Genomic DNA, 19,825 nt, shown 5'->3' on the forward strand with positions numbered 1-19,825 from the left:
CATCATCTCACCCTCCTCGCTCTCTCCATCTCACCCTCCTCTCTCTCTCCATCTCACCCTCCTCGCTCTCTCCATCTCACCCTCCTCGCTCTCTCCATCTCACCCTCATCATGTCACCCTCCTCGCTCTCTCCATCTCACCCTCATCATCTCACCCTCCTCGCTCTCTCCATCTCACCCTCATCATCTCACCCTCCTCGCTCTCTCCATCTCACCCTCCTCTCTCTCTCCATCTCACCCTCATCATCTCACCCTCCTCGCTCTCTCCATCTCACCCTCATCATCTCACCCTCCTCGCTCTCTCCATCTCACCCTCATCATCTCACCCTCCTCGCTCTCTCCATCTCACCCTCCTCTCTCTCTCCATCTCACCCTCATCATCTCACCCTCCTCGCTCTCTCCATCTCACCCTCATCATCTCACCCTCCTCGCTCTCTCCATCTCACCCTCATCATCTCACCCTCCTCGCTCTCTCCATCTCACCCTCATCATCTCACCCTCCTCGCTCTCTCCATCTCACCCTCCTCTCTCTCTCCATCTCACCCTCATCATCTCACCCTCCTCGCTCTCTCCATCTCACCCTCCTCTCTCTCTCCATTTCACCCTCATCATCTCACCCTCCTCGTTCTCTCCATCTCACCCTCCTCTCTCTCTCCATCTCACCCTCATCATCTCACCCTCCTCGCTCTCTCCATCTCACCCTCATCATCTCACCCTCCTCGCTCTCTCCATCTCACCCTCATCATCTCACCCTCCTCGCTCTCTCCATCTCACCCTCCTCTCTCTCTCCATCTCACCCTCATCATCTCACCCTCCTCGCTCTCTCCATCTCACCCTCCTCTCTCTCTCCATCTCACCCTCCTCGCTCTCTCCATCTCACCCTCATCATCTCACCCTCCTCGCTCTCTCCATCTCACCCTCCTCTCTCTCTCCATCTCACCCTCATCATCTCACCCTCCTCACTCTCTCCATCTCACCCTCCTCGCTCTCTCCATCTCACCCTCCTCTCTCTCTCCATCTCACCCTCATCTCACCCTCCTCGCTCTCTCCATCTCACCCTCCTCTCTCTCTCCATTTCACCCTCATCATCTCACCCTCCTCGTTCTCTCCATCTCACCATCCTCTCTCTCTCCATCTCACCTTCCTCTCTCTCTCCATCTCACCTTCATCATCTCACTCTCTCCATCTCGCTCTCTCCATCTCACCCTCCTCGCTCTCTCCATCTCACCCTCCTCTCTCTCTCCATCTCACCCTCCTCGCTCTCTCCATCTCACCCTCCTCTCTCTCTCCATCTCACCCTCCTCTCTCTCTCCATCTCACCCTCCTCTCTCTCTCCATCTCACCCTCCTCTCTCTCTCCATCTCACCCTCCTCTCTCTCTCCATCTCACCCTCCTCTCTCTCTCCATCTCACCCTCCTCGCTCTCTCCATCTCACCCTCCTCGCTCTCTCATCTCACCCTCCTCGCTCTCTCCATCTCACCCTCCTCTCGCTCTCTCCATCTCACCCTCCTCTCTCTCTCTCCATCTCACCCTCCTCTCTCTCTCTCCATCTCACCCTCCTCTCTCTCTCTCCATCTCACCCTCCTCTCTCTCTCTCCATCTCACCCTCCTCTCTCTCTCTCCATCTCACCCTCCTCGCTCTCTCCATCTCACCCTCCTCGCTCTCTCCATCTCACCCTCCTCGCTGTCTCCATCTCACCCTCCTCTCTCTCCCTTCCCCCTCCATATCTCTTTCTCTCCATCTCTCTTTCTCTCCCCCCTCTCTCTCCTCCCTCCTCTCTGTAGTTGGCATGTTATGACCAGGCTAAACAGCTGGTGCTGTCTTCAGGCTTCATGGGCGATAACATCCTCACACACTTCCTGTCTAGCTTCATCGCTGTGAGTAACCGGGCTTCTTATTGGTCAAAATAGTGCAGAGTGCTGGTTGGATAAGGAACCAGAAGAATGTGATATGATAACAATGACAATGACATGTGACAATGTTCATTGATAACTAAAAAAAACAAATGATGTCTCTCTGTCTGTGTCTGTCTGTCTGTAGGGAGGCTGTGCTACATTCCTGTGTCAGCCTCTAGATGTGATGAAGACCAGGTTGATGAACTCTAAAGGAGAATACTCAGTAAGTTACTCCATCCATCCCTCTCTCTTTCATCTCTCCATCATCCCTCTCTCTTTCATCTCTCCATCATCCCTCTCTTATTCATCTCTCCATCATCCCTCTCTCTTTCATCTCTCCATCATCCCTCTCTCTTTCATCTCTCCATCATCCCTCTCTTATTCATCTCTCCATCCATCCCTCTTTTTCATCTCTCCATCCATCCCTCTCTTATTCATCTCTCCATCCATCCCTCTCTTATTCATCTCTCCATCATCCCTCTCTCTTTCATCTCTCCATCATCCCTCTCTCTTTCATCTCTCCATCATCCCTCTCTTATTCATCTCTCCATCCATCCCTCTTTTTCATCTCTCCATCCATCCCTCTCTTTTTCATCTCTCCATCCATCCCTCTTTTTCATCTCTCCATCCATCCCTCTCTTTTTCATCTCTCCATCCATCCCTCTCTTATTCATCTCTCCATCATCCCTCTCTTATTCAGCTCTCCATCATCCCTCTCTCTTTCATCTCTCCATCATCCCTCTCTTATTCATCTCTCCATCCATCCCTCTCTTATTCATCTCTCCATCATCCCTCTCTTATTCATCTCTCCATCCATCCCTCTTTTTCATCTCTCCATCCATCCCTCTCTTTTTCATCTCTCCATCCATCCCTCTCTTATTCATCTCTCCATCCATCCCTCTCTCTTTCATCTCTCCATCCATCCCTCTCTTTTTCATCTCTCCATCCATCCCTCTCTTTCATCTCTCCATCATCCCTCTCTTATTCATCTCTCCATCCATCCCTCTCTTAGTCATCTCTCCATCCATCCCTCTCTCTTTCATCTCTCCATCATCCCTCTCTTAGTCATCTCTCCATCCATCCCTCTCTTTTTCATCTCTCCATCCATCCCTCTCTTAGTCATCTCTCCATCATCCCTCTCTCTTTCATCTCTCCATCATCCCTCTCTTATTCATCTCTCCATCCATCCCTCTCTTATTCATCTCTCCATCCATCCCTCTCTCTTTCATCTCTCCATCATCCCTCTCTTATTCATCTCTCCATCCATCCCTCTCTCTTTCATCTCTCCATCCATCCCTCTCTTATTCATCTCTCCATCATCCCTCTCTTTTTCATCTCTCCATCATCCCTCTCTTATTCATCTCTCCATCATCCCTCTCTTTTTCATCTCTCATCCATCCCTCTCTCTTTCATCTCTCCATCATCCCTCTCTTATTCATCTCTCCATCCATCCCTCTCTTATTCATCTCTCCATCATCCCTCTCTTATTCATCTCTCCATCCATCCCTCTTTTTCATCTCTCCATCCATCCCTCTCTTATTCATCTCTCCATCCATCCCTCTCTTATTCATCTCTCCATCCATCCCTCTCTCTTTCATCTCTCCATCCATCCCTCTCTTTTTCATCTCTCCATCCATCCCTCTCTCTTTCATCTCTCCATCATCCCTCTCTTATTCATCTCTCCATCATCCCTCTCTTATTCATCTCTCCATCCATCCCTCTCTTTTTCATCTCTCCAGCCATCCCTCTCTTTTTCATCTCTCATCCATCCCTCTCTCTTTCATCTCTCCATCCATCCCTCTCTTTTTCATCTCTCCATCCATCCCTCTCTCTTAGTCATCTCTCTATCCATCCCTCTCTTTTTCATCTCTCCATCCATCCCTCTCTTAGTCATCTCTCCATCATCCCTCTCTTAGTCATCTCTCCATCCATCCCTCTCTTTTTCATCTCTCCATCCATCCCTCTCTCTTTCATCTCTCCATCCATCCCTCTCTTTTTCATCTCTCCATCCATCCCTCTCTCTTAGTCATCTCTCCATCCATCCCTCTCTTTTTCATCTCTCCATCCATCCCTCTCTTAGTCATCTCTCCATCATCCCTCTCTTAGTCATCTCTCCATCCATCCCTCTCTTATTCATCTCTCCATCCATCCCTCTCTTTTTCATCTCTCCATCCATCCCTCTCTTTTTCATCTCTCCATCCATCCCTCTCTTTCATCTCTCCACCCATCCCTCTCTTTTTCATCTCCACCCATCCCTCTCTTTTTCATCTCTCCACCCATCCCTCTCTTTTTCATCTCCACCCATCCCTCTCTTTCAACTCTCCATCCATCCCTCTCTTTCAACTCTCCATCTATCCCTCTCCAAAACCTATTTTCTTCCCTTCATCCAACTCTCTCACCATGTAACTGTGTGTTTCAGGGTGTGATACACTGTCTGAGAGTGACGGCTAAAGAGGGACCCATGGCCTTCTACAAGGTGACACACACACACACACAGACACACACACAGACACACACACAGACACACACACAGACACACACACACACACACACACACACAGACACAGACACAGACACACACACACACACACACACACACACACACGCACACAGACACAGACACACACGCACACAGACACAGACACACACGCACACACACACAGACACACACACACACACAGACACACAGACACAGACAGACACACACACACACACAGACACACACACACAGACACACACACACACACACACACACACACACACACAGACACACACACACACAAACACACACACAGACACAGACACAGACACACACACTGGCAGTCCCAGAAACCCATCTAGCAGACCAGCCTAATAACCTTCGCTCGGGGTGACTGTCTTTCTGACAGAGACTAGAGTTTCTAATTGATCTTGTAATCCTGGGTCTTACCTTAACATGTATATGAAGGCTGGGTCTTAACATATATATGAAGGCTGGGTCTTACCTTAACATGTATATGAAAGATGGGTCTTACCTTAACATATATATGAAGGCTGGGTCTTAACGTATATATGAAGGCTGGGTCTTAACATATATATGAAGGCTGGGTCTTACCTTAACATGTATATGAAGGATGGGTCTTACCTTAACATGTATATGAAAGATGGGTCTTACCTTAACATATATATGAAGGCTGGGTCTTAACGTATATATGAAGGCTGGGTCTTAACATATATATGAAGGCTGGGTCTTACCTTAACATATATATGAAGGCTGGGTCTTACCTTAACATTTATATGAAGGCTGGGTCTTACCTTAACATTTATATGAAGGCTGGGTCTTAACGTATATATGAAGGCTGGGTCTTAACATATATATGAAGGCTGGGTCTTACCTTAACATGTATATGAAGGCTGGGTCTTAACGTATATATGAAGGCTGGGTCTTACCTTAACATATATATGAAGGATGGGTCTTACCTTAACATTTATATGAAGGATGGGTCTTACCTTAACATGTATATGAAAGATGGGTCTTACCTTAACATATATATGAAGGCTGGGTCTTAACATATATATAAAGGCTGGGTCTTAACGTATATATGAAGGCTGGGTCTTACCTTAACATATATATGAAGGCTGAGTCTTAACATATATATGAAGGCTCAGTCTTAACATGTATATGAAGGATGGGTCTTACCTTAACATATATATGAAGGCTGAGTCTTACCTTAACATATATATGAAGGCTGGGTCTTACCTTAACATATATATGAAGGCTGGGTCTTACCTTAATATACAGTGCCTTGCGAAAGTATTCGCCCCCCTTGAACTTTGAGACCTTTTGCCACATTTCGGGCTTCAAACATAAAGATATAAAACTGTATTTTTTTGTGAAGAATCAACAACAAGTGGGACACAATCATGAAGTGGAACGACATTTATTGGATATTTCAAACTTTTTTAACAAATCAAAAACTGAAAAATTGGGCGTGCAAAATGATTCAGCCCCCTTAAGTTAATACTTTGTAGCGCCACCATTTGCTGCGATTACAGCTGTAAGTCGCTTGGGGTATGTCTCTATCAGTTTTGCACATCGAGAGACTGACATTTTTTCCCATTCCTCCTTGCAAAACAGCTCGAGCTCAGTGAGGTTGGATGGAGAGCATTTGTGAACAGCAGTTTTCAGTTCTTTCCACAGATTCTCGATTGGATTCAGGTCTGGACTTTGACTTGGCCATTCTAACACCTGGATATGTTTATTTTTGAACCATTCCATTGTAGATTTTGCTTTATGTTTTGGATCATTGTCTTGTTGGAAGACAAATCTCCGTCCCAGTCTCAGGTCTTTTGCAGACTCCATCAGGTTTTCTTCCAGAATGGTCCTGTATTTGGCTCCATCCATCTTCCCATCAATTTTAACCATCTTCCCTGTCCCTGCTGAAGAAAAGCAGGCCCAAACCGTGATGCTGCCACCACCATGTTTGACAGTGGGGATGGTGTGTTCAGCTGTGTTGCTTTTACGCCAAACATAACGTTTTGCATTGTTGCCAAAGGTTCAATTTTGGTTTCATCTGACCAGAGCACCTTCTTCCACATGTTTGGTGTGTCTCCCAGGTGGCTTGTGGCAAACTTTAAACAACACTTTTTATGGATATCTTTAAGAAATGGCTTTCTTCTTGCCACTCTTCCATAAAGGCCAGATTTGTGCAATATACGACTGCTTGTTGTCCTATGGACAGAGTCTCCCACCTCAGCTGTAGATCTCTGCAGTTCATCCAGAGTGATCATGGGCCTCTTGGCTGCATCTCTGATCAGTCTTCTCCTTGTATGAGCTGAAAGTTTAGAGGGACGGCCAGGTCTTGGTAGATTTGCAGTGGTCGGATACTCCTTCTATTTCAATATTATCGCTTGCACAGTGCTCCTTGGGATGTTTAAAGCTTGGGAAATCTTTTTGTATCCAAATCCAGCTTTAAACTTCTTCACAACAGTATCTCGGACCTGCCTGGTGTGTTCCTTGTTCTTCATGATGCTCTCTGCGCTTTTAACGGACCTCTGAGACTATCACAGTGCAGGTGCATTTATACGGAGACTTGATTACACACAGGTGGATTGTATTTATCATCATTAGTCATTTAGGTCAACATTGGATCATTCAGAGATCCTCACTGAACTTCTGGAGAGAGTTTGCTGCACTAAAAGTAAAGGGTCTGAATAATTTTGCACGCCCAATTTTTCAGTTTTTGATTTGTTAAAAAAGTTTGAAATATCCAATAAATGTCTTTCCACTTCATGATTGTGTCCCACTTGTTGTTGATTCTTCACAAACAAATACAGTTTTATGTCTTTATGTTTGAAGCCTGAAATGTGGCAAAAGGTCGCAAAGTTCAAGGGGGCCGAATACTTTCGCAAGGCACTGTATATATGAAGGCTGGGTCTTACCTTAACATATATATGAAGGCTGGGTCTTAACATGTATATGAAGGCTGGGTCTTAACATGTATATGAAGGCTGGGTCTTAACATGTATATGAAGGCTGGGTCTTACCTTAACATATATATGAAGGCTGGGTCTTAACATGTATATGAAGGCTGGGTCTTAACATGTATATGAAGGCTGGGTCTTACCTTAACATATATATGAAGGCTGGGTCTTAACATATATATATGAAGGCTGGGTCTTAACATATATATGAAGGCTGGGTCTTACCTTAACATATATATGAAGGCTGGGTCTTAACATGTATATGAAGGCTGGGTCTTACCTTAACATATATATGAAGGCTGGGTCTTAACATATATATGAAGGCTGGGTCTTAACATAACATATATATGAAGGCTGGGTCTTACCTTAACATGTATATATGAAGGCTGGGTCTTAACGTATATGTATGAAGGCTAAGGTGAATCCTGGGTAAATGTCTTCATTTACACATCAGGGTCTTGAGTCATTTACCAAATCAGATGGAAGGGTATTGGCTGACTGTCCCATCCAGTGTCAGGGCCTAAACATATGGTCCAAGCCTGTCCAATAGGATTGCAAGGTTGTAAACAACTGTCCATCCCTGTGTAAAGGTCTTGACTAACTGTCCAATGCAGTTGCAAGAAAGTTAATTAACTGCCCAATTGCATTGCAAGGTCTTAACCTACTGTCCAATCACGTCAGCATGTAGACCAACTATCCAATCCCGTGTCAGGGTCTTGACTAAGTGCCCAATGTTCAATCACATGTAACAATGTTGGATAGGTCTTGACTGACTGTCCAATGACGTATCAGAATGCTAACTAACTGTCCAATGGGGTTGCAGGGTCTTGTTCCTGCAGGGATCCGTCTGATTCCTCACACGGTGCTCACCTTCATCTTCCTAGAGCAGCTCAAGAACAACTTCGGCATCGTCATCATCTCCTGAGCACGCTCCATGACCTACGACCTTTACCCTCTAACCCCCTGTCCCCTGCAAACATCAACCAATCCCCTGTCACTGCCACGGTGCCACCCCCCCATGGCCCTGCGCTGTCCAATCCCACAGAGAGGTGGTTGTAGGGATGGAATGTCTGCTATGCTATCCTACCCGGCCCTCTTTAACCTGCTCTGGAATCAACCAATCACCCGGGGAAAAGACTACGAACGAACTGCCTGCACCATCACAGCCTTGTCCACAGGAAGAGTTGTCATAGCAACGCCAGTCAAACCCTGCTGTGACATCATCTTCATGTCTCTGTCATCATCAATAGTGTCGTTCTCAATGGGGGATGCGCCTCAAATCATACACTATTCCCTATGTAGTGCATTACTTCTGACCCTTAATCTGTAGTGCACTTAACATGTAGCTCTGGTCAGAAGTAGTGCACTACGTAGGGAACATAGTGCCACCTGAGTTCACTCCCTAAACGATGTTGATGTGTTTATACTGTAGCCTTCCACCACCATCATCATGTATCACCCAAACCTGTTCCATTCCACACCACACCAGTCCTCATGTATTACTAGCAGTGTACTAGTTATAGTAGTATGTATTACTAGTAGTGTACTAGCTGTAGTAGTATGTATTACTAGCGGTGTACTAGTTGTAGTAGTATGTATTACTAGCGGTGTACTAGTTGTAGTAGTATGTATTACTAGCGGTGTACTAGCTGTAGTAGTATGTATTACTAGTAGTGTACTAGTTATAGTAGTATGTATTACTAGCAGTGTACTAGTTATAGTAGTATGTATTACTAGCGGCCTACTAGCTGTAGTAGTATGTATTACTAGCGGTGTACTAGTTGTAGTAGTATGTATTACTAGTAGTGTACTAGTTATAGTAGTATGTATTACTAGCAGTGTACTAGTTATAGTAGTATGTATTACTAGCGGCCTACTAGTTGTAGTAGTATGTAGTACTAGCAGTGTACTAGTTGTAGTAGTATGTATTACTAGCGGTGTACTAGCTGTAGTAGTATGTATTACTAGCGGTGTACTAGCTGTAGTAGTATGTATTACTAGCGGTGTACTAGTTATAGTAGTATGTATTACTAGCGGTGTAGTAGTATGTATTACTAGCAGTGTACTAGCTGTAGTAGTATGTATTACTAGCGGTGTACTAGTTGTAGTAGTATGTATTACTAGCGGTGTACTAATTATAGTAGTATGTATTACTAGCGGTGTAGTAGTATGTATTACTAGCAGTGTACTAGCTGTAGTAGTATGTATTACTAGCGGTGTACTAGCTGTAGTAGTATGTATTACTAGCGGTGTACTAGCTGTAGTAGTATGTATTACTAGAGTGTACTAGCTGTAGTAGTATGTATTACTAGCAGTGTAGTAGCTGTAGTAGTGTGTATTACTGTAAATCACTACCACATTGTGGTTCTAACTGAAACCATCATAGATACTGTCACATCGGGGGGTGACGATGACAACGGGCCCTCTTCCTGTTTATAACACTGTAACAGCGGCAGGTAGCCTCGCGGTTAAGAGCGTCGGGCCAGTAACCCGAAAGGTTGCCGTGTCGAATCCCCGAGCTGACTAGGTAATACATCTGTTGTTGTGCCCTCGAGCAAGGAAGACACTTAACCCTAATGGCTCTGGATAAGAGCGTAAATGACTCAAATGGTCATGTACTGTGACAGGTCAGTGCTATTCCTGTTCATAAGTGATGCTTATTACTGTGACAGGAGATCAGTGCTATTCCTGTTCATAAGTGATGCTTATTACTGTGACAGGTCAGTGCTATTCCTGTTCATAAGTGATGCTTATTACTGTGACAGGTCAGTGCTATTCCTGTTCATAAGTGATGCTTATTACTGTGACAGGTCAGTGCTATTCCTGTTCATAAGTGATGCTTATTACTGTGACAGGTCAGTGCTATTCCTGTTCATAAGTGATGCTTATTACTGTGACAGGTCAGTGCTATTCCTGTTCATAAGTGATGCTTATTACTGTGACAGGTCAGTGCTATTCCTGTTCATAGGTGATGCTTATTACTGTGATGAGATCAGTGCTATTCCTGTTCATAAGTGATGCTTATTACTGTGACAGATCAGTGCTATTCCTGTTCATAAGTGATGCTTATTACTGTAACAGGAGATCAGTGCTATTCCTGTTCATAAGTGATGCTTATTACTGTGACAGGTCAGTGCTATTCCTGTTCATAAGTGATGCTTATTACTGTGACAGGTCAGTGCTATTCCTGTTCATAAGTGATGCTTATTACTGTGACAGGTCAGTGCTATTCCTGTTCATAGGTGATGCTTATTACTGTGATGAGATCAGTGCTATTCCTGTTCATAAGTGATGCTTATTACTGTGACAGATCAGTGCTATTCCTGTTCATAAGTGATGCTTATTACTGTAACAGGAGATCAGTGCTATTCCTGTTCATAAGTGATGCTTAATACTGTAACAGGAGATCAGTGCTATTCCTGTTCATAAGTGATGCTTATTACTGTAACAGATCAGTGCTAGTCCTGTTCATAGGTGATGCTTATTACTGTGACAGGAGATCAGTGCTATTCCTGTTCATAGGTGATGCTTATTACTATAACAGGAGATTAGTGCTATAACTAGAATCTTATGAATCTCACGTCATCATCTCAGAGACATTTGTGAGTGGCATTGGGTGACATAGGGTCCTATTCCTGCCTATAAGGGATGCTGCATAACAGGTTATAATGCCATAACAACATGGCTATAAAGCCATCATCTGCTTACAGACAAAGGTACTACACAGAAGAAGTTGCCCCTAGGCACTGATTCTGGGTCAGACATTAGTTGCATCCCCCTACCAGTTAAAATTACTGTTGGGGCTAGGTGATCTGATCCTAGATCTGTGGTTAGGGACAACAGTAGAAATTCCCACCAAGGGCAATGTGACGAGGAGATATAACTGGACAGAGATGAGAGATGTATAGTGAATAGGTTGTACACTGCATTTGACCAGGCCCCATAGGGCCCTATAGGAGATCATTCAGAGATACTGTGAGTTAGAGAGAGATACTGTTTACTGGGGACCTGGATGAAACTGCTGTCTTTAAGGCACTTTATTAAACACACACACACACACACACACACACACACACACACACACACAGGTGCACTCAAACACACACATAAGCACACTCATCTAAGACAAACAAACAAACCCTACAGGTAACTTTAGGCAGTTATCTGTATGTAAATAGGGCCGTTTGGGGGCCACACCCCCACAGTGAGTTCCAGTGAGTCAGGATGCCTTTCCCTCTGTGGCCTCCAGGGGGCAGCATGGTACTGTGTGTGTTTGGGAGACTGGTCATTATGAATGAGTAACATGATTATTAACAGACACTTATGTCTCTGTGTGACTGAGAGGATTCATTCATAAATCCTACTGTGAGGTTGTGTGCGTGCTTGTGAGTGTGTGTTTCAGTTAATTGTTTGACTGTATTTGATAGACCATTATTAAAGAGTGGTATTGGGAACCACCCCTTGTACACATGCACACACACACACAATCTCTAGGAATGGAAATGAGATTGTAGGACCCAGCTCTGTGCGGCTGTACATGTATGGGTCTGTATTTTGTAGATTGTTTTTTGAATTAAAATACTAATAATTAATAACTGTCATTTCCTCTGTGGTGTGTGTGTGTGGGGGGGGGGGGGGGGTGGGGGGTGAAGGTGAACGTAATGGATCTCCTTGCTGACATGTGTCCAGGGTCTGTCTGTTTATTGATGCTCTGTCTCCCCCTATTGGTCGTGGTGAGCAGTGCTCTTCAGTTCTGAAGCTCCGTCTTCACTCATCGCCTGGTGAGGAGCTCTGAAATATGGTTCTCTTTAAGGTATCAGAAAGCCGTTGAACCAGAAACACACTGACGGCCAAGGTAGGCTACTTAGCAACTCTGACTAAAATGTTGGCCGTCCTCGCTTTCAACAATCGGAGACAACCGTCCTCTCTTCCACAACCAGAGACAACAGTCCTCTCTTTCACAACCGAAGACAACCGTCCTCTCTTTCACAACCGGAGACAACCGTCCTCTCTTTCACAACCGAAGACAACCGTCCTCTCTTTCACAACCGAAGACAACCGTCCTCTCTTTCACAACCGAAGACAACCGTCCTCTCTTTCACAACCGAAGACAACCGTCCTCTCTTTCACAACCGAAGACAACCGTCCTCTCTTTCACAACCGAAGACAACCGTCCTCTCTTTCACAACCGAAGACAACCGTCCTCTCTTTCACAACCAGAGACAACCGTCCTCTCTTTCACAACCGAAGACAACCGTCCTCTCTTTCACAACCAGAGACAACCGTCCTCTCTTTCACAACCGAAGACAACCATCCTCTCTTTCACAACCGAAGACAACCGTCCTCTCTTTCACAACCGAAGACAACCGTCCTCTCTTTCACAACCAGAGACAACCGTCCTCTCTTTCACAACCGGAGACAACCGTCCTCTCTTTCACAACCGGAGACAACCGTCCTCTCTTTCACAACCGAAGACAACCGTCCTCTCTTTCACAACCGAAGACAACCGTCCTCTCTTTCACAACCGAAGACAACCGTCCTCTCTTTCACAACCAGAGACAACCGTCCTCTCTTTCACAACCGAAGACAACCGTCCTCTCTTTCACAACCAGAGACAACCGTCCTCTCTTTCACAACCGAAGACAACCATCCTCTCTTTCACAACCGAAGACAACCGTCCTCTCTTTCACAACCGAAGACAACCGTCCTCTCTTTCACAACCAGAGACAACCGTCCTCTCTTTCACAACCGGAGACAACCGTCCTCTCTTTCACAACCGGAGACAACCGTCCTCTCTTTCACAACCGAAGACAACCGTCCTCTCTTTCACAAACGAAGACAACCGTCCTCTCTTTCACAAACGAAGACAACCGTCCTCTCTTTCACAACCGAAGACAACCGTCCTCTCTTTCACAACCGAAGACAACCGTCCTCTCTTTCACAACCGAAGACAACCGTCCTCTCTTTCACAACCAGAGACAACCGTCCTCTCTTTCACAACCGGAGACAACCGTCCTCTCTTTCACAACCGAAGACAACCGTCCTCTCTTTCACAACCAGAGACAACCGTCCTCTCTTTCACAACCGGAGACAACCGTCCTCTCTTTCACAACCGAAGACAACCGTCCTCTCTTTCACAACCAGAGACAACCGTCCTCTCTTTCACAACCGAAGACAACCGTCCTCTCTTTCACAACCGAAGACAACCGTCCTCTCTTTCACAACCGAAGACAACCGTCCTCTCTTTCACAACCGGAGACAACCGTCCTCTCTTTCACAACCGGAGACTTCCTGTTTTGATTGGTCTGCCAACACCACATGGACATTGAGGAGCTGCTCCAATGTTTAAATGACATGTCAACCCTAATCCTCCAATCCAATAGCTCATCTACTTGACAAATTCATTCTGACAATATCAAATCTTATTGGTCACATACACATGGTTAGCAGATGTTAATGCGAGTGTAGCGAAATGCTTGTGCTTCTAGTTCCGACAATGCAGTAATAACCAACGAGTAATCTAAGGTAACAATTCCAAAACTACTACCTTATACACACAAGTGTAAGGGGATAAAGAATATGTACATAAAGATATATGAATGAGTGATGGTACAGAGCAGCATAGGCAAGATGCAGTAGATGGTATCAAGTACAGTATATACATATGAGATGAGTAATGTAGGGTATGTAAACATTATATTAGGTAGCATTGTTTAAAGTGGCTAGTGATACATTTTTACATCAATTTCCATCAATTTCCATTTTTAAAGGAGCTGGAGTTGATTCAGTGTCAGTGTGTTGGCAGCAGCCACTCAATGTTAGTGGTGGCTGTTTTAACAGTCTGATGGCCTTGAGATAGAAGCTGTTTTTTTTTCTTCTCATCACTAGACTGAATCCCACCTCTCATCACTAGACTGAATCCCACCTCTCAGCACTAGACTGAATCCCACCTCTCATCACTAGACTGAATCCCACCTCTCATCACTAGACTGAATCCCACCTCTCATCACTAGACTGAATCACACCTCTCATCACTAGACTGAATCCCACCTCTCATCACTAGACTGAATCACACCTCTCATCACTAGACTGAATCCCACCTCTCAGCACTAGACTGAATCCCACCTCTCATCACTAGACTGAATCACACCTCTCAGCAACATGTTCTGCCTATATGACTAACAATGTCTTCTGGTGCTGAGAGGTGGGATTGTTACAAGGCCTCTCATCCTACTAAAACATGTTGCTCTATTGCCCTCAGCGACAGTTAGACTTGTTGTTCATGTTTTGCTGTGTTCTAGTGTACTGTGGAATATGTAGCTTTCCTATTCTTGACACTTCTCCCAGTCATATTTAAGTGATGGTTAGACTGTTGTTGTTCATGTTTTGCTGTGTTCTAGAGTACTATGGGATGTATAGCTTTCTTATTCTTGACACTTCTCCCAGTCATATTTAAGGTTAGAACGACCTTTCTAAGTGTTCTGATACTTCTAGTTTGGAGTTGTATTTTTACGATAACATAGCTACAGTATTTCACCTTTTAATGTGTATAGTATTGCTTACTAGGTGTTGTCCAATCAATTGTGTAACCACCCCTTCTTCCAATTAGGGCTGATTGAGAAGCTGTTAAAAAGAGGACATTCCTTTTCTTGTTCTCCCTGACGAAGGCCCTGCAGCCCAAACGCATCGGTTTCTTAAAAACGTAGTTTCTATTGAACATGCCAGACTGATAAAGGCATTTTAATTCATTATATGAAGAGTGCCTTGGTCCTCCTTTCTTTCTGAGGACCAATTTACCCCTTTTACCAAAGAGCCCCTTCTATCTACCAGAATGTACTGCTGAATGTTCTAAAGAAGAAGAATCTAAGAATGTTCTACTAATGACAATGTTAGATTTAATGTGGATGTTGATTGGAACAAAGGGTTACAGGGTGGGTTAGAATGCTGCCTTCATTTGCATACAAATTATGAGGTAATGAACGGTCATTTGCATAATGTATGTTTAATTGATCCACGTGTAGGCTATCTGCATGATATATGGTTCTGAAGAGATGGAGTACGTAGACGCACACACAGTTACACACACACACACACACACACACACACACACACACACACACACACACACACACACACACACAGACATACAGACACACAGACAGACACACACACACAGTTACACACACACACAGTTACACACACACACAGTTACACACACACACACAGACACAGACACATGGAGTACGTAGACGCACACACAGTTACACACACACACACAGACATACAGACACACACACAGTTACACACACACACACACACAGACAGACACAGTTACACACAGACAGACAGGCACAGTTACACAGTGCTAATAAAACCCTGGCAACACGCTGCTCCTCCCTCCTGGACCTGGGATGTTGGTGCAGCCGCCACCATCACAGACATTTACTCCTGGACCTGGGATGTTGGTGCAGCCGTCACCATCACAGACATTTACTCCTGGACCTGGGATGTTGGTGCAGCCGTCACCATCACAGACATTTACTCCTGGACCTGGGATGTTGGTGCAGCCGTCACCATCACAGACATTTACTCCTGGACCTGGGATGTTGGTGCAGCCGCCACCATCACAGACATTTACTCCTGGACCTGGGATGTTGGTGCAGCCGTCACCATCACAGACATTTACTCCTGGACCTGGGATGTTGGTGCAGCCGCCACCATCACAGACATTTACTCCTGGACCTGGGATGTTGGTGCAGCCGCCACCATCACAGACATTTACTCCTGGACCTGGGATGTTGGTGCAGCCGCCACCATCACAGACATTTACTCCTGGACCTGGGATGTTGGTGCAGCCGCCACCATCACAGACATTTACTCCTGGACCTGGGATGTTGGTGCAGCCGCCACCATCACAGACATTTACTCCTGGACCTGGGATGTTGGTGCAGCCGCCACCATCACAGACATTTACTCCTGGACCTGGGATGTTGGTGCAGCCGCCACCATCACAGACATTTACTCCTGGACCTGGGATGTTGGTGCAGCCGTCACCATCACAGACATCTACACCTGGACTTCTGAGTGACGTCCTCTAAGTGCCTTGATGGTATTGTCTCCCCTAAAGACCAGGGAGACGAAACCGTTCAGAATCCTTCAGCAGGATCAACTAATGGTCCTCTGGCTGAAAGGAACTGACATACCACCGCTTTTAGAGAAACACAGAAATCACCTTTAGAGTGTGGAGGTGGGCCATTAAACAAACACACACACAGACACACACACACACACACACAAACACACACGCACAAACAAACAAACAAACACACACACACACACACACACACAGAGACGCACACTTACACACACACTTACACACTTACGCACACTCCTCTCTGATGGGACTCTATTCATTAGACCTGTGGTGAAAGTCAGCTGCCCTACAGGCCACACTAAATCAGAGACATATGGGTGGCTCCTAAATCACACCATGTTCCCTCTTTAGGGCACTAGTAGTAGTACTCTCTATGAGGACCCTAAATCACACCATGTTCCCTCTTTAGGGCACTAGTAGTAGTTCTCTCTATGAGGACCCTAAATCACACCATGTTCCCTCTTTAGGGCACTAGTAGTAGTTCTCTCCATGGGGAAGATGGTATCATTTAGGGCACTAGTAGTAATTATCTCTATTGGGAAGAGGGTACCATTTAGGGCACTAGTAGTAGTACTCTCTATGGGGAAGAGGGTACCATTTAGGGCACTAGTAGTAGTTCTCTCTATGGGGAAGAGGGTACCATTTAGGGCACTAGTAGTAGTTCTCTCTATGGGGAAGAGGGTACCATTTAGGGCACTAGTAGTAGTTCTCTCTATGGGGAAGAGGGTATCATTTAGGACACTAGTAGTAGTACTCTCTATGGGGAAGAGGGTATCATTTAGGGCACTAGTAGTAGTTCTCTCTATGGGGAAGAGGGTATCATTTAGGACACTAGTAGTAGTTCTCTCTATGGGGAAGAGGGTACCATTTAGGGCACTAGTAGTAGTTCTCTCTATGGGGAAGAGGGTACCATTTAGGATGCTTTCTGTCAACGCCTGACTTATAACAAGGTCTGACTTCTTGTGTCAATCAACATCTCTCTTTCTTTCTTCTGTCTTTCACATTCTCTCTCTTTTTTCTCTCTCTTTTTGTCACGTCTCCCTCTCTTATTCTCATCTCTCTCCCTCTCTCCTTTCTCTCTATTGCACTCTCTCTCCTCTCTTTCCTCTCTCTCTCTCTCTCTCTCTCCCTCTCTCCTTTCTCTCTATTGCACTCTCTCTCTCTCTCTCTCTCTCTCTCTCTCTCTCTCTCTCTCCTCTCTTTCCTCTATCTCGTTCCTCTCTCTCTCTCTCTCTCCTCTTTCCTCCTTTCTCTCTCTCTCCTCTCCTCCTTTCTCTCTCTCTCTTTCCTCCTCTCTCTCTCTCTCTCTCTCTCTCTCTCTCTCTGACGCCAACACATTAGAATAAATGTAGTTTCTATAAAGACAACAATCAGCGTATGACGAAAATGGGAAAAACCAACGGGAGTGTTGAGAGCTGTGTACTTCTAGCTACAGAAACAATGTTCAGGGTCACATACACTCTACTCTGTCAGAGTCAACAATAAAGAGACACCTAACGTCCTTCAGGGTCACATACACACTACGCTGTCAAAGTCAACAATAAAGAGACACCTAACGTCCTTCAGGGTCACATACACACTACGCTGTCAGAGTCAACAATAAAGAGACACCTAACATCCTTCATCTCTCCGTTCTTCCATTCATCCACCTCACGTCACCCTTTCAATGAAACACCTACACTGTGCACGTACGTGTCAGATTTTCCTGAAGTTCAATCAAATCAAATGTTATTCGTCACATACACATATTTAGCAGATGTTATTGCGGGTGTAGAGAAATGCTTGTGTTTCTAGCTCCAACAGTGCAGTAATATCTAACAGTTCACAACAATACACAGAAATATACAACTAAATTCACTTCACTGTTACATTTCTGGACAACATCAGAGCAGTAAGCAGTAAAGTACAGTACGACAGACTGTCTGTCTGTCTCTCTGTCTCTCTCTCTGTCTGTCTGTCTGTCTGTGAAAGGAAAGGTTAGACCTAACAGGAAGCAGTATAGTACAGACACAGAGAGGAAAGGTTAGACCTAACAGGAAGCAGTATAGTACAGACACAGAGAGGAAAGATTAGACCTAACAGGAAGCAGTATAGTACAGACAGACAGAAAGGAAAGGTTAGACCTAACAGGAAGCAGTATAGTACAGACAGACGGACAGGCAGAAAGGTTAGACCTAACAGGAAGCAGTATAGTACAGACAGACAGACAGAAAGGTTAGACCTAACAGGAAGCAGTATAGTACAGACAGACAGACAGGAAAGGTTAGACCTAACAGGAAGCAGTATAGTACAGACAGACAGAGAAGAAAGGTTAGACCTAACAGGAAGCAGTATAGTACAGACAGACAGAAAGGAAAGGTTAGACCTAACAGGAAGCAGTATAGTACAGACAGACAGAGAGGAAATGTTAGACCTAACAGGAAGCAGTATAGTACAGACAGACAGAGAAGAAAGGTTAGACCTAACAGGAAGCAGTATAGTACAGACAGAGAGGAAAGGTTAGACCTAACAGGAAGCAGTGTAGTTCAGACAGACAGACAGAGAGGAAAGGTTAGACCTAACAGGAAGCAGTATAGTACAGACAGACAGAAAGGAAAGGTTAGACCTAACAGGAAGCAGTATAGTACAGACAGAGAGGAAACGTTAGACCTAACAGGAAGCAGTATAGTACAGACAGACAGAGAGGAAAGGTTAGACCTAACAGGAAGCAGTATAGTACAGACAGACAGAGAGGAAAGGTTAGACCTAACAGGAAGCAGTATAGTACAGACAGACAGAAAGGAAAGGTTAGACCTAACAGGAAGCAGTATAGTACAGACAGAGAGGAAAGGTTAGACCTAACAGGAAGCAGTATAGTACAGACAGAGAGGAAACGTTAGACCTAACAGGAAGCAGTATAGTACAGACAGACAGAGAGGAAAGGTTAGACCTAACAGGAAGTAGTATAGTACAGACAGACAGAGAGGAAAGGTTAGACCTAACAGGAAAGCAGTAGGAGTGTTATTCAGGAAAAGGTCAGAGGAGATCCAGTGGAGAGGAGGGGAGGAAACCCACTGTTAGAAATTACAGCTCAAATTAGCTAGTGGGAATTTACCTAGAAGTGTGTGTGTGTTTGTGTGTGTGTGATAATGTAGGTCCCTTGTCTGCGGCCCATCTCGATCAATCCCTTTACAGTCACTGAGATATTCCATTATAAGTTTACTCGGTCTGAGTCCTTGAGAAGTTGAGTGTGTATGTGCCTGCCTGTGTGTGTGCGTGTGTGTCTGTGTGTGTGTGTGTGCCTGTGTGCATGTGTGTGTGTGTGTCTGTGTGT

General features: G+C 45.0%; 1 protein-coding gene and 1 long non-coding RNA gene across 2 annotated transcripts in view; one reads left to right on the top strand and one right to left on the bottom strand.

The window, feature by feature from the left end:
- Positions 1-11,959, top strand: part of LOC118936552 (mitochondrial dicarboxylate carrier-like) — a 24,091-nt gene extending 12,132 nt beyond the window's left edge. The window contains exons 8-11 of the mRNA XM_036948959.1: positions 1,785-1,877; positions 2,041-2,118; positions 4,315-4,371; positions 8,182-11,959. Of these exons, the coding sequence (XP_036804854.1) occupies positions 1,785-1,877; positions 2,041-2,118; positions 4,315-4,371; positions 8,182-8,283 (330 nt within the window). The 3' untranslated portion in view covers positions 8,284-11,959. The remainder of the gene's footprint in view (positions 1-1,784; positions 1,878-2,040; positions 2,119-4,314; positions 4,372-8,181) is intronic.
- A 2,239-nt stretch (positions 11,960-14,198) lies between these two features.
- On the bottom strand, positions 14,199-14,964 carry LOC118940276. Its single transcript, XR_005036812.1, has 2 exons — positions 14,509-14,964; positions 14,199-14,258 (listed from the first exon to the last, which is right to left on the bottom strand). It is a non-coding gene; the product is annotated as an uncharacterized LOC118940276 (long non-coding RNA).
- Between the last annotated feature and the right edge of the window lie 4,861 nt (positions 14,965-19,825).

The sequence above is a fragment of the Oncorhynchus mykiss genome, chromosome 17 (assembly GCF_013265735.2).
Source record: "Oncorhynchus mykiss isolate Arlee chromosome 17, USDA_OmykA_1.1, whole genome shotgun sequence".
NCBI lineage: Eukaryota > Metazoa > Chordata > Actinopteri > Salmoniformes > Salmonidae > Oncorhynchus > Oncorhynchus mykiss.